The sequence below is a fragment of the Myripristis murdjan genome, chromosome 8 (genome assembly GCF_902150065.1).
Source record: "Myripristis murdjan chromosome 8, fMyrMur1.1, whole genome shotgun sequence".
NCBI classification, from domain to species: Eukaryota; Metazoa; Chordata; class Actinopteri; order Holocentriformes; family Holocentridae; genus Myripristis; species Myripristis murdjan.
Genome location: NC_043987.1, coordinates 8,090,557 through 8,105,594, shown reverse-complemented (window position 1 = coordinate 8,105,594; position 15,038 = coordinate 8,090,557). Strand labels below are relative to the sequence as shown.

At 41.7% G+C, this 15,038-nt stretch overlaps 1 protein-coding gene across 2 annotated transcripts in view; it reads right to left on the bottom strand.

Annotated features, from left to right (window-relative positions):
* grin2aa (glutamate receptor, ionotropic, N-methyl D-aspartate 2A, a) overlaps window positions 1–15,038 on the bottom strand; it is a 174,680-nt gene that overhangs the window by 31,547 nt on the left and 128,095 nt on the right. For both annotated transcript variants that reach the window (XM_030058483.1, XM_030058484.1), the window contains exons 5-6: window positions 7,046–7,248; window positions 1,820–1,991 (exon numbers count right to left, since the gene is read on the bottom strand). In XM_030058483.1, coding sequence (XP_029914343.1) covers window positions 1,820–1,991; window positions 7,046–7,248 — 375 coding nt within the window. The remainder of the gene's footprint in view (window positions 1–1,819; window positions 1,992–7,045; window positions 7,249–15,038) is intronic.

Here is a 15,038-nt window from a genome sequence, read left to right as displayed (position 1 = left end):
GAGAAAAATAAATTGTGAGTTAAAAAGGAGACACAAACAAGGGACAAATGGATATTACATTTGATTCCACTTTTCGTTCACACCCTCAATTCCATATGCATTTTTACTTTGGTTGTCACCTGACTCAAAACATTTATTTTGTATTTTTGTTGAGCATTCATGTAAGCCAGGTTTTTGCTCTGCTGCCAGATGTAAAATAGTGGGAATAAACAACAACAAGAGACATACAGAGAGCCTGGCATTACTGCATACAAGATAGCTGTACATTTCAGTACAATAACATCAATAATGGTAATTTAAAATGAATAAATTCATCAAAAACATGTAATTTTATCAGTGAGTATGTTGTAATAACAGTCTCAAATCAGCAGTATCAAAAAGTTGTCAAAAAATTTTTTAAGAATGAATACTCCTTTTCCTTTTCTTAAATAATCAACTACCAACTCTGTTTGACCAAGTATGAATTTAATTCACTGTATAGCAATAAAGGTTTTTAATCTCAGGCTGAATCATAATAAATATATTCAATATGCACGCAGGTGTCACTGCTAAATAAAATAAATGGCGGATGCAGTTCAACACAGGAAATAAAGTCTGCCGTAAAATATAAAGCCAGCAATAAAGTTTACAGTCTTAAAGCTCAACCCAGGGATTTTACCTTGAAGTTCAGGCTGGTAATTAAAGATATGTGAGTTTTCTGCAGGTAAAGCTAAGATTTGTTTATGTGGTGAGCAGGTACATTCTGGTGCCAAAGCCTTCAAGGCTGAAAACAGTTTTTAAAGCTTTTTTCTAATGAAAATCAGTTTGCACAGCATAGCATGCCGCACACAAAACACAATTGCCCTCAGACCTGTTTCTGAATTACATTTTTTAAGCTTGTTCAGTTCTAAAGGTCAAGACCAATCAATACTCAAACAGTTCATTCATGACATAACCTTGCACTTGCTAAAGCAGGAACACATTCTGGCTAAAAAAACAAGGCAGGTAAGTAAGTGTCACTGGTTTCTCCTACATGAAGTTAGCGGTAAGGTTGTGGTTATATGCCTACATGATGAGTGTCAACAAGAGACAGAAAAAATATAGAACAAACAATAACAGCCGGCTCAACCTAAGTGTATGTTATGCCTATTTTGATTTTTAAAATGTTAAATAAGTCGAAGTACAAATAATCAGCGAGATATATGAAAGTGAAATACAAGTAGAGTACAAATTCAAGTAAAGTAGAAATTCCTAAAACATAAAAGTTGTCCCACAGTAACTATGTAGGTTAAGTGGAAATGAATAAACACTGGTATACATTCACAAGTGCCATAGTTTTCAGAAAGCTCCAGTTCCCCAATCCAAATGGACACGCCAAGGCTAGAGATTTACACACTTTGGAGACCGTTTCTGGAAAGCTTCGATTTCATGACTAGAAAATGGCAGCTTAGTGAAATAGAGGAAAAAAAAATATGCATTTTCAAATTTATCCAGCTTAGTGTGAACATGGCTTAAGTGTAAGGCAACTTCACTTTTTAGTTAGTAAGTTCTAATGTCAAGTGGGGAGCACTAAAACCTTGGAGTGTCGTTCAAACCTTGATGTCACCTTGATCTAAGAGACCCTCATGGGAAATCAAGGTGTGAACAACCATCAAAGGTTAAAGTGCCTGGGACTCCCACCACTCATTAGAACTGGTGAGATGAGAGGCAAAACTTCTTCAGGACAAACAATAAGTGCGGTTGCCTTTGACTTACTGCTTCAATAAAGCATGCCTGATACTGCGGATATACTTGTTCACAGTCATTCACACATACTCATAAAAGGGGGACACTTCCTTACCTCTCCCACCATCCCGTTCCAGACGTTGTTGATCTTTTTGCCGTGTTTGCCATTGGTTACCAGGTAAAGGTCGTAGGTGAACTTGACATACTTGGCTATCTTCTTCAGGATGTCGATGCAGAAGCCTTTGCAACATTTCTTGATATATGTCCCACCAGCCTCTGTGGTGTTGCTACAGAGACACACACAAAAGACATATGTCATTAGCTTCAGATTTGAACAGCGTATTTTCTGAACCGCTGAACGCCTTCGGTTCGGAGTGTCATCCTGAATCATCAAGGAAAAAGAAAGGAACTACAGTACCTTAAAGAAGGACTTTTAAGCGTTCAGGTTTGATACAAAGGGTGCAAAGGGGGTTCTAATATTTTGTAAAGTTGATACCAAAAGTGTTCTTTTTGTGTGGATAGACAGCAAATCTTTAACCTTTGTGGTGTCTGCCGCATGCTTTGCACAGTTCAGCCATACAGGACCATCACCAGCAAAGCGTTTCTGTCATTCTGACAGACATCTCTGTTTGGGGGGGGGGAAACATAAGTATTTAAAAAAATCAATGTTTTGCTTCCCTTTCCGTCCCACTTGTTAAATTTGTGTGAATGCACTGCTGAACAAATACAACCCTGGGACTTTTTCACCTTCAAGATCAGGACACGCTACTTGGCAATGACATCTGTTGACTCCAAAAATATGTATATGTGCTCCTTCCAAATCTCTCTCTCTCTCTCTTTCTGGGCAGAGGGGGGTTATGACTGCATCTGTAGGCTTTCTGCCATCTGTGTGTATGAATTTGAGAGCAGGAGAGTTCAGACGCTGTCCACAAACAGACACACACACACCAGACACACAAACACACGCATCAACTCCCAGCCACCTGGGACTCTCATTTAACTTTTAGATGTGTGCTAATTAGGAGGAGACAACCTCGTCCTTTAGTTCAGCAACAAGCTGGACACAAGCTTGAGAGAGAGAAAGAGAGAGAGAGAGAGAGAGAGAGAGAGAGAGAGAGAGAGAAAACCAAACTGCACACATTCAGGCATGACTCTGCAGAAGTTACCTCCACCATGGAAACTCTTTTGTCACTTTGGACGATCTCCGCTCTTTTGGATAGGACGTTACTGAGGTTAGCGGGTTTTTGCCCCCAAGTCCAAACTCTGTTGTTACCTTGAGCAGTCACCACAGATCTGTCAAGTGCATGTCACCCAAAGTAGATTTCCCCCCCAAACTGAAATGCAATGTGCTTTTATGATCTAATAGCTTCAGACAGGAGAGAAAACATTAATTCTGAAAAAGCTGTGTGGCCTCTTCAACAGTTGTGACTCATTCATTTTATGAAAGACTTGGTGCAACTTCCAGCGAATTCCCAGCGATAGCGCCAGATCTTATGCATTAAAGATGTTAGAGCTCATTGAAGTGAAAAAAAAAAAGCTCATTTGCATCTAAATGCCCCAACAAACACTGAATGAGTCAACAAAGTCAATTGTCAAGTCATTACCAGTGAAACAGCTATGAGTTTTGTCTTATCATCAATCTGCTGAAGAGCTTGTAATCTAGGCAAGTTCTTTTCTTTCTTTTTTTTTAATTGTTTAACCATGAGTTGAGAGAAAGGGAGTTATGGAAGATTGAGTTTAACCCAGATTTTTTTTTTTTTTTTTTTGCAGTGCAATAGTGTATTAATTGCTTTGAAATGTTCCGTAATGCTTTGGCAGTATTTGTTGTCATCGCTTCATGCCAGCGAAGCCACTTGAATTGGTAACTGAATTGAAATGAGACCGAGAGCGAGAGAGCGAGAGAGAGGAATGGAAAACTCTCCTCACTGTATATTTGCTTTCTAACAGTATAATAGAGAGACATTCAGGTTGGGCTGGCTCAGCAAGATCCTCCATTCCAATCGATCAGAGTTGTGCTTGCACTTGTGACACACAACCATACGTTCCCCTGGAGACCACACACACACACACACACACACACACACACACACAGAAAGAGAGAGTGAGAGAGAGAGAGAGAAATGTATATGTTTTTGGTCCCTGGCTATTCACCCCACACAGGAAGACTTGTGGTGATGACCACAACTGTTATGACAACACGGGCAATGTGGCCAATTAGAGCTGGGGAGATGGATGGATAGATGGAGATGAATGGAGAGAGGGATGGAGGGAAAGAGGGATGAAGCAGGAAGGAGAGTAATATGTGAGCGCCGGAAGCATTCAATAACCCCCATGAGCCCAAACCAAATTAGAAGTTTTCTACAAAACTAAAAAAAAAACTAAAAAAAAAAAAAAAAAAAGACAGAGAGAGAGACAGAGTATGTTTTTATGTCATTTTTTATTGCAGCTGCAGCAGAGTGTGTAGCCCAGTCCCAACCCAAAGTGCTGAATCCTCACACACTGTAACTGACATCATGAGCAATATCATCATGAGCAGCATCATCATGAGTACGAGGGATTGAAGACACATGAGGAATGATAGATAGATAGATAGATAGATAGATAGATAGATAGATAGATAGATAGATAGATAGATAGATACTTTATTCATCCCGAGGGGAATGAGGGACATCTCGTTACCTTGATGACAATTGCTACTTTATATGCGATCTCATAAAGTGCAGGCTTTGTTCTCACCCTGTTAAATGAAACAGTCGCCTTAATAAAATGAAGACATTTATCCACCTGACATCATGTCATATGACAAACAACTACACTGTGCGCTAATCACCAATAAACTTACATGCAAACTTCTTTGCCAGAAGCTGCTTCCATTTTTTTTTCTTGTTTTTTGACTTCCCATCCTTGGTCATCCCCATTTTTTTTAAAAAAAAGCAAAAAACTGCAGGATAAACAGACTGGAAAAGCCTGCTAGAAAGACAGGCCTGTACTCTCAGACTGATTGGGAATGTATGTAAAAGTCTGCGAGAGTCTAATGTCGTTTGTTTATTTATTTATTTTTATCCTAAGTTTTAGGAGAGTCTAATCAGTATTTGTGAACTTTCAAAATCTCCATCACAAATGTGGTTACTGTGGTGATGTTCAAACTGTACACGATAAAGCCGGTTGTTCATTTTAACATAAATTTACGGATGAACCCCAGCTGGAAGAGGGCGGTATTTGGGCGGGAACGGGAGGAAACGGAAATGAAACTCATGACAACAGTAAGAGGGGGGGAAAAAAGGGACAAAAGAGTCAAGTTTTTGTTGTCTTCGGCTGTCGGGGAAAGCGATAAGAATAAGCATATAGGCCAGAGCTGTAATAGCTGCCTTCAAGTACACAGTGTACCCATTTAGCCCGGCCGCAGCACAGCACAGGCAACGGAGAGCATGTGATGTTATGGAGGCTGTTTTTGAAGTTGCCAACTTGATATAGAAACGCTACAGGGCCTGAGGGGTCTCCAGAGAGGCCAGTGTGTGTGTGTGTGTGTGTGTGTGTGTGAGAGAGAGAGAGAGAGAGAGAGAAAGAGAGAGAGGGAGAGAGGGAGAGAGGGAGAGCAAGCACGGGTTCTTTGGCCCAGCCTCGCTGAGTGATATTTGTGGTTCTGCATGCATGGATTAGTCCTCTACCCCCCTACTCACCGAACCCCCTCACCCCCAATCTCTCTCTCTCTCTCTCCCTCTTTCCCTCTCTCCCTCTCTCTTTCTCCATCTATCCCGCCTTCTCCAAATGGACACCGCGGATGCTTGAGTGGGAATTGCGCTGTTGGAGGGAGGAACACACACCCGAACGCATTGGCCTGTGAGTGAGTGGACATGTGGCAACAAAGAGTGTGTATGAATGTGTATTTATGTGTGTGTGTGTGTGTGTGTGTGTGTGTGTGTGTGTGTGTGTGTGTGTGTGTGTGTGCACGCATGTGTGTTTGTGTGTGTTCCTCCTTGGAGATGCTTTATCCTCCGCCCTACTTCACAGTGATTCTACATGAAACTCTCCGATGGCCTCTTCCCTGGGACCCTATTACCGCTTAATCAACTGTATGTGTGTGTGTGTGTATGTAAGAAAGCGAAAGAGGGAAAGAGAAACAGAAAAATAGTGTGTATGCATGCGTCTGTGTATACATGTGTGTGTTTGTGTGTTCCTCTAAACAAAGAGATATTTAGTGATCATCCACAAATCAATTATCTGTTTTTCACCAGCACTCAAGCCACTTAATGACAAGCATCTTTGCAGCCACTTCTCACAGTGTGGGAATGTGGGTGAGAGTGTGTGTTCGCAGTACACACTTTAGCACCATAATGATGCAGGAGGCCAGCAGTATTTGGGCGTGAGAGTGAAAACTGGTAAGAAGGGAAGTAAAGTGCTGAATTCAGCAGTCGCCTCCATTTTCTGGGGGGAGGAAAGAGGGTGCTGCTGCATAGATTTCACACACTGCACTGCATGCTATTTGAGAGGCAACAACACACACACCCGCACACACACACGGGACCCATGCTCACATGGAAGAAAGAAAGGAAGGGAGAAAGAGAGAGAGAGAGAGGGAGAGAGAGAAAAAAATGAGGAGAGCGGGTTTGAAGATTTGCTGTCCTGGTTCTCAGTGAATGCTAATGGCTAAGAAGAAAAAAAAACAATCAAAATACTGCAGAGAGAGAGAAGGAGAGACTGTGCTGTAGCAAAGGGTGACCATCACAGATGACGTGATTTCTGTGCTGCAAAAACAAAAATGTCTATTTAATCTCATTTTCAGTCTTAAAATCTTGTTTTTCTTAGAACAAAAATAAAGAATCTGTTATTGCGATGAGATAATCCCACTTGTTTCTGATATTAATCAACGTGTTTCCATGATCCAAGGGTCATTCTCTTGATCCTAGTGGGCTGATCTGCCTTATTCGGCCTCATTTTAACACATTCATACTTGTTCCCTGAGCAGTCTCTGAAACACGTGAACCTGCATTGGAAACAAGTGGGATCATTTCATCCCACTGGCCAATTTTTTTCAAATATTTTGAGCAAAAACAACATTTAACGACACTAAGTAACCTATCGAGATGGATGTATTTTGCAGTGCGTGCTTTAGATAGAGAGAGATTAAATGGAGATGGATTTCCATGATACTTCAAGTTTATTTTACGGTATCTCTGCTCCATTACCTAGTGAGAAAATCTCACTTTTTTACTTAATTTGTACTGTATATTCAGTTTACAGGCACACACATCAAATGGGGTTTTACTACTGACTACACTGTATATGATAACATAGATAGATAGATAGATAGATAGATAGATAGATAGATAGATAGACTTACTCTTTGATATGCTTCCTGCAGGGCACAGAGTTCCTCATACAGGTGCCGGTGAGTCTCTCTACGTCCTCCACAATAACAAATGGTTTCTCCTCCAAAGTGACGATGGACAGATGGTTGTCGTCCAGCTCGGCGTCGCCGAATGAGTTGAAGCGCGGCCACACCGGGTACTTCAATGTCAGGCTGCGATTGTCCAGCTTCCCCATCTGGATGGAAGAAGAGGACAGAGGAGAAGTTTATAAAGTAACTGGGTGTATCGACATCTGGCTTCGATTGTTTAGCCCCAGCTAGCTCCTGCATTTGCATATTAAAGATGCGCTATACAAAATTGTGAGGAGCATTTAGAGTCCACTGAAAAAAACTAATTTAATGGGTTAGTCTGCGTTGTCGTCATCGGAGTGCTACCTTCAGTAGTAGTGAACTTTGCACAGATACAAGTCAGCCAGGGTCAGACATTTTAGGGGACATAAAGATTAGAAAAACACATTCGTAAATGGAGGGGGTCATTAAGAATGCATTTGTGACTCCCGCCCCATCATCCTACATCTCTTGAGGATCCGCTTGTGGGTCACCCTGTGGAAGGACCCGTTCTTCACAGCTGCACTAGACGCACACTTAAACAAGCTGACAAAACTGCCTGAACCCTTCCCCTGTCCTCCATGAGGAGTGCCTACTTCTACCCTCAGGGAAACACTTCAAGACGCCAAGCTGCCTGAAGAACACAAGCACTCTTTTGTCCCCCATTCCACCACACTGCTCAACCAGGAGAGGAGCGCAAGGTGGTAAGAACTCCCCCCATGCACAGACACACACACACACAGTGTGTGTGCACTGAGACCTGACCTTTTAACATGTACACTGTGCGTTTGAGTGCACAACTGCTGTTCTGACTGAAGGAGGGCAACAGGCCGAGAGTTTTCTTGTTCTATGCTCGTGTTGTTTCCGCTGAATTTCTCTTCTTTGAGCTTCGTTGGCTGTTAAAGTATTCTTAAATGGTAAAATATAGTCTTATCTTGAATCATTTGAAGAATACCGATAACAAAAATAGGTGAACTGTGGGCCATAAAAACAACACGGTTTCTTTGAGGCTGCATTTCTTATTCAACGGATTGGAAGAGGCTATTCAAAAAGAAAAACACTGTACCTCATTTGACTACAAAGGCACACCAACTTCATGTAATTAGACCTAGTATTTAACCATTCAAATCATTGTATTTATAATTAGAAAGAAGTGTGAACATGTTTTCACAGCAACCATATGTTACATTACCAATTAAAGGTAGTTTCATCAGTTTGGAGATCAAACAGAAAAAAAAAACAGCCTAGAAGATGACTTCAACTTTTGTCACGCCGGAATTAAAAAAAAAAAAAAAAAATAGCGATGCAGAGTACAGAGTAATGTTTCTGATCTGGACAAATGGAATATGATTGAATATATGAATACATGATTTCTTTTCCACTCCTTGAAATGGTTTGAAGCCCTGGGGAGAACAACGTCTGCCAGTCGAGCAACATTAGCCCTCCTCTGAGGAAAGCATTCATTCATTCTCTTTTTCTTTACGTAAAGAGGCCTTAGTCCTTATATAACCTTCATATAATCTCTAACTGGGGGGCAGAAGAAGGATGGGCATAGGATTAGATATGTAGAGGTGCACAATGTTAGACATGTTACTGGGCACAGACACACACACATACCAACATCCAGACAGCAGCAAAGTCTTGCACTGCGTTGTTTACAGGACACGAGAGGCTGAATGCAGGGATTAGGTGTGCTACAGCAGCGGCAGATTAAAAGCATGGTGCGAGGGGATGCATGACAAAACACACACAGGGATATATGGTTATGAATGTAAACACATTTGAGAGAGAGAGAGAGAGAGAGAGAGAGAGAGGGTGACAGTGCTGTGGCTTAGTTAATAATTCAGCAGGTTTTTGGAGCTGCAATGTCTCTGCTTCCCCTATGGCTCTCTATCTACCCATACCGTACCTGTGTGTGTGTGTGTGTGTGTGTTTACACTTCTGTGTGTCAGACAGCAAGACTGAAAGAGAGAGAGACAGCGGCTGGCAGCGAGGTTTTACTCAACCATCAATTCTTAATGTTACAGGAGACAGAAAATGGAAAAACCTCACTCACTCTCTCCCTTCATTTCACCCTAACACACACACACACACACACACACACACACACATACTCACACACACAACTACTCTCTCGCTCTCTCTTGGTGGACACTACAGCAGAGTGGACTTTACGTCTAAAGTGCCTTTGAACCCTGCATCTATATGAGAAAAAAATACTGGAGCAACAACAGACTCACACAAATACACATAATACAAATAATACACATAATACACATAATACACACACACAGAGACAAGCACATAGAGAAAGAGAGAGAGAGAGAGAGAGAGAGAGAGAGAGAGAGAGAGAGAGAGAGAGAGAGAGAGAAATGTATATGTTTTTGGTCCCTGGCTATTCACCCCACACAGGAAGACTTTAGAGTTGGGGAGATGGATGGATAGATGGAGATGAATGGAGAGAGGGATGGAGGGAAAGAGGGATGAAGTAACATGTGAGCGCCGGACTCTTGCATGACGGTGGATCTGCAAATCAGTTAACTGTAACACACACAATAAGATGCAGCTTCAAAAGCTGTGAAAATGTTTGTGTGTGTGTGTGTGTGTGTGTGTGTGTGTGTGAATAGAATAGAACACAATAGAACAGAATCTGAGAACATTAAGCGTGACTGTATACACATGTACACACACACACACATACACACACACGGACACTAACACATACAAGTGCATGTCAACCCTTTGACCCTGGAGTCATAGCATAGTAGTTGTTAATGATAGTAAACAAACACACACACACACACACACACACACACACATTCAGTGTTTGCGCAGCCTGCATGCCTGGCTAAGTCATTAACAGGCAAGCAGAGAGGAGGAAGTGAAATTAGCATTTTAATTGTTTTGCTTTGAGTGGTTTTCTCTCCTCTGACAGGGATTAGAGTCTTCTCTTTGCTCTCACTCTCTGCTCCACTGGCAACAGCTCACTCTGCTGTCGGCCCTGGGTGTGCATGTGTGTTGTGTTGGGGTGTGGGGAGCGGTCACGGAGGTGCATGTCTGTGTTTTGTGTGTGTGTGTGTGTGTGTGTGTGTGTGTGTGTGTGTGTGCCACCTTAAGTCTCCAGGGAAGGAACACGTTTGTCTATCTGTCTAACCCCAGCTGTTTTGCATTTCACAAGTGAGTGAGTGTGCGAGTGAGTGAATGTGTGTGTGTGTGTGTGTGTGTGTGTGTGCAGGGATTCATAATGCGTGGAATAATGGGAATTCTTTCCAAAATAAATAAGACTGGACTCCCATCAGTGAAATTAAGGGAATGTAAGAGAGAGAGAGAGAGAGAGAGAGAGAGAGAGAGAGAGAGAGAGAGGGAGAGAGAGAGAGAGAGAGAGAGAGAGAGAGAGAGAGAGAGAGAGAGAGAGGGAGAGAGAGAGAGAGAGAGAGAGAAAGGGCAAAAATCTACAGCACATTTTGTTACATAAATTTTCAAGACTATGCAGTCAATCCCACTTAAATATATATATTTAATTTTTGTTTTCATTTCAGGCTATTTTAAGGCTATGCTCACACAAGCAGCACAAATCCATTTTTTTTTTTTTTTTTTTTTTTTTTTTGCAAATCTTATTTGAGACAGATTGATTTTCTGGGGTCATGTGGCAAATGTGACTTTTTTTTTTTTTCCCTAATCAGATGCAAAACACATTTGTATGTGGTTTCAAGCTCTATTCAAATCACATTTCTTGACATGCAACAGATTGTCAGTTGTCAAAAGACTGAAAGGCATCAAAACACTTGTCAGTGTGGGCATGCCTGCATTGTTACTGCTCCGCAAAAATGAAAGAATTTAGCCTCATGTACTTAAAATCTTGGTTTTCTTCAAACAAGGAACAAATCTGCCAGCGGGACGAGAGAGTCTCTTGTTTCCAATGCAGTTTCACTTGTTTCAGGGATCTTTCTGGGAGAAAGCATAAATATGTTGAAACGATGCAAAACAAGGCAGATAAGTGCACTAGCATCAAGAAAATGCTGGATTCAAGAAAAAGTGGACTTTTTTTTTTTTTTTTTTTTTTTTTGCAATGTATGGCAACCTATGTGGACATAAGAGCAAATGTGCATAGCATCAAAATACAAAATACATAATAAGTAAATACTTAAATGCATTAAAAAAAAAAAAAAATCTGATCTGGCCACCTCTAACTTGCATTTTTGGATAGTTGGATTTGAGAAGAAAGAAAAAAAAATCACATTTGCCCTGTAGTGCAAACAACTGCAGTGCTCCTTGTAGCACATTTAGATATGCACACACACGACACCGAAACTCACAGACTTTAGATAGAGCGGAAAACATCGCCAGCAGGGGTGACAACCTCAAACAAACACACACGGGTCGTCCGTCCACATCATCTGGACCCGTGTCGTCATCGATATCAGCTGATTTATTCGGATGAATCGATAAACTCTGAGGAGAGATAAATCTTCTGCGCAGGAGAGGGACGGAGGACGAGGGGAAGGAGCTGACTTCAGCAGCTTGTCTTATTTCCTGTCCTCCTACTCTCCTCCCTTACTCTCCCTCTCTCTCTCTCTCTCTCTAATTAAAGAAAAAGGGGTTATAAATTAATGCGGAGAGAGGAGAGAGGATTCTCTCTATCGACTGGCCACGCAGCAGAACACTGAGTTTCCCCATGAAAAAAAAAAAAAAAAAAAAAAAAGGTTATTACACACACAAGATGTAGCGAGAAAAAGGGATGTGTGTGTGTGTGTGTGTGTGAGTGTGCCCGTGACAGCAGGGCCAGCGGGAGGTTACAGAGATAGGGCCCACAGGATTAGCGCATAATAACATCCCATGGCGCCAATCCTATCGCATCATCACCCTGCGACGGATTTAAAGCGGCTCGGCGATGACATGACACGCTGCCCCCGAAGAGCCACTTCTCGCTCTCTCTCCATCTGTCACAACCTCTCTCCCTCTTTCTTTTCATTTGTTTTCCCCTCTTTCTTTTGTCCCCTCATTCTCTCTTCTTTATTCTGGTTGTGCGAGGCTCCGTCTCCCGTCTTTCTCTTTCCTTGCAGTTTATCTCCCTCTCTCTCTCTCTCTCTCTCTCTCTCTCTTTCGTCTTGATGTCTCTCTTTCTCTCTCTCTCTCTCACTGGTTGCATTTGACTCGGTTAGATGGGTTTTTGCCCTGTGATTAATTCCCCGAAAAGAGGCAATCTGACATTCTGACCCGCACACATCTCACACACACACACACACACACACACACACAGATGTGCACACATTCAAGAGCTATACAGTCAACAAAAAACCAGTCAAGGTGAAACACAAAAACGGGATGATAGAGGAGTAAAGAAAACAGGGTCAGCGAGCACCTTCTCTCTGCCAGTCTCTCTGGGAGAGTTATCTTTGTGGCAAGTTGCATTATGGGAGAATGAGTTCCTAATAGTGTGGAGAAACCCATTCAGTCATAAAACACTATCTGTCACTCCTGTCAGACAAAATTATGTTGAGAAAATGAATTCTGCTCTCCCTCTCCCCCTCTCTCTCTGTGTTTTTGCGTTTGTATGTGTGTGTGTGTGCGGATGTGCCTGTGTGTGTGTGTGTGAGAGAGAGAGAGAGAGAGAAATGAGAACAGAAAGATAGAGAGGGAGAGAGAGACATCTGCATCCATGGATTTAGACATCTTTTTTTTCATTTTGGAAAAGCTCTTATTAAGAGTTGAAGTCAAGCGGAGAATAGTGACGTCTGGATCGTAAATGCACGTGCGTGTCTCTGTGTATACGTGTAGACGCGTGCATGTGTGTGTGTTTGTGTGTGTGTGAGCCTTTGAGTGTGTGCGCGTTTGTTCTCCATATTGTGATTCTCCAAGCACAAATCCCATGCTGTCTGTAATAATTATTTTGTGAACTGGGTGCTAACACCACAGCAGTTCCTGAGGCAATTTACACACTCCATCTACACAGCAGGAATAAAACAGAATGTTCTGGTCCTGATCGGTAAATACACTCTTCTCACTCAGCCGGTGAGGTTATACTGTAAGTCAGAGCGCGCGGTGAGAAAATTCATTTTCAGTTCCGTCACGTCATCGGTTTCGGAGCCTCGCATTTCCACACAGAGTTTCACCCACCATGAAATAATGGAAAACAACTTTGTTTTTAAATTGGCTGCTGTGTGCTTTGGAATGGTGCTCATTGGCCCAGGAGTCATGAAACCTAAAGCTCTAACGTCTAACTCTAAAATGATGCCTCAGACTTACTGACATTAGGAGGTAAGATTTACTTGTTACTAGTCAAATGAGTGCACGGACATTATTCTGCACAGGCAATTCCTGTGGGCTGAGCAAGCAGGTAGCTCAGTGAAAATGAACTATTAGCTGAATCTGTTGACTAACATTTAAATTTAAAAAATGCAACATCAATAATTTATTCCAATGCTTAATGATCACATTAGAGAGATGATTTATCTTGGAACTATTTGCTTATTGAAGAATGCCAGTGTATTACACACGCTGGACACTTGCTCATGCATCACTCTGCCAATCAGCTCTGCTAGCTGGAAAAGTTCAACGAGGGAAAACTTGTGCTGTAATGCACCGTGAAGAAAATAGTTTCAAATTATAGTCCCAGGCTATTTCAATATTCAAATCCACCTCTTCATTTCTTTCTCCTTTCTTGTCTTTTTTATCAGTGAAACACAAATCATCTTTCTATTGTGAGACGGTGAAAGTTTTCACCTAAAAGCGGCGTGCAAGAACAAAGATATAATTCGTACATCCTGTGAACATCCAGGTTTTGGTCCACACCGCTCACAAAAAAAAAATGTAGCACTGGGATAAATTATTGCTGCATTTCGTTGTGGATGGTTTGAAAAGTATTTTGTGCTTTGAAATGTTAGCCATTAGCTCCCCAGTTGACTGCTATTCATTTAACAATCTGCTCACTCAGACATTTGGCCACAATTCTGACGATGAGAAGCACCTCAATCTGGATATAATGTCCCAGAAACCAATATTACTAGTCGTGAGTAAATCATACTATCATGTGTCAATAAATCCCTTTCAGGAGTTTGTGTTTATGTTGGTCACTTCTACTGGATGAAACCTTAATTATTTCATTAGGGCTTTCAGGAATTAGGACAAGACTTTGAATGCAATGTGTTCTGATTGAGTTTCATGTCCTGGGGTCATCGCATTTACCACACAACACAAAGTACAAGCTAAATTGAAGTTGAAAGTGTCTCATTTACATCTATTAACCATATGGAGAGGAGGGCATGTTTAACAGACTCGTGGTCTTCCGCAGCGAAATGAGTCCGGCTCCTTATCACCGTTAAATTAAACAGCGGGCCTTCTTATGATCTGTGCAATATGTTTTATAGAATTACACAAAGCAACAAAAGGAAATAAAAGTCTGCAAAAGTCTGCAATCTGGTTTATATCCCCTCAGTCAAGCAGGGCTTCTTTGACTTGTTCAGTTGGAGAGCCAGACTGAATGAATTTAATTTAATGTTTCCTCAGGACTCAGTCTCATTAGAGCACATTACTAGTTTTGTGATATGGAGACCCATTAGAAAAAGGAAAGTGTGGACCTCAACAGCAGTGAAGCTTTTATGGCTGTGGTTAGACTACTATATTTTCATGCAAACTTCAAACAACTGATGACACAAGGCCACATTAGACTTGCGGCCACATTTTTACAAGTCAGTGTAACATTTATGATTGGACCGGAGTTTGAATTTCTTAATATAACGGGGGGGGGAAAAATTCATCATCATTTGTTAAATGTCCTGAGAGGTCGAGGCCCACACAAAGAGTCAGCAGCGGAGGGCCTGTAATGCACTTGAGCTCTTGCATACATCAGCTGTTTGGATGGACGGGAGGAAGTGGAGATGCAAACATAGTCAGCACTGGTGCTCCCACATTGTGCATA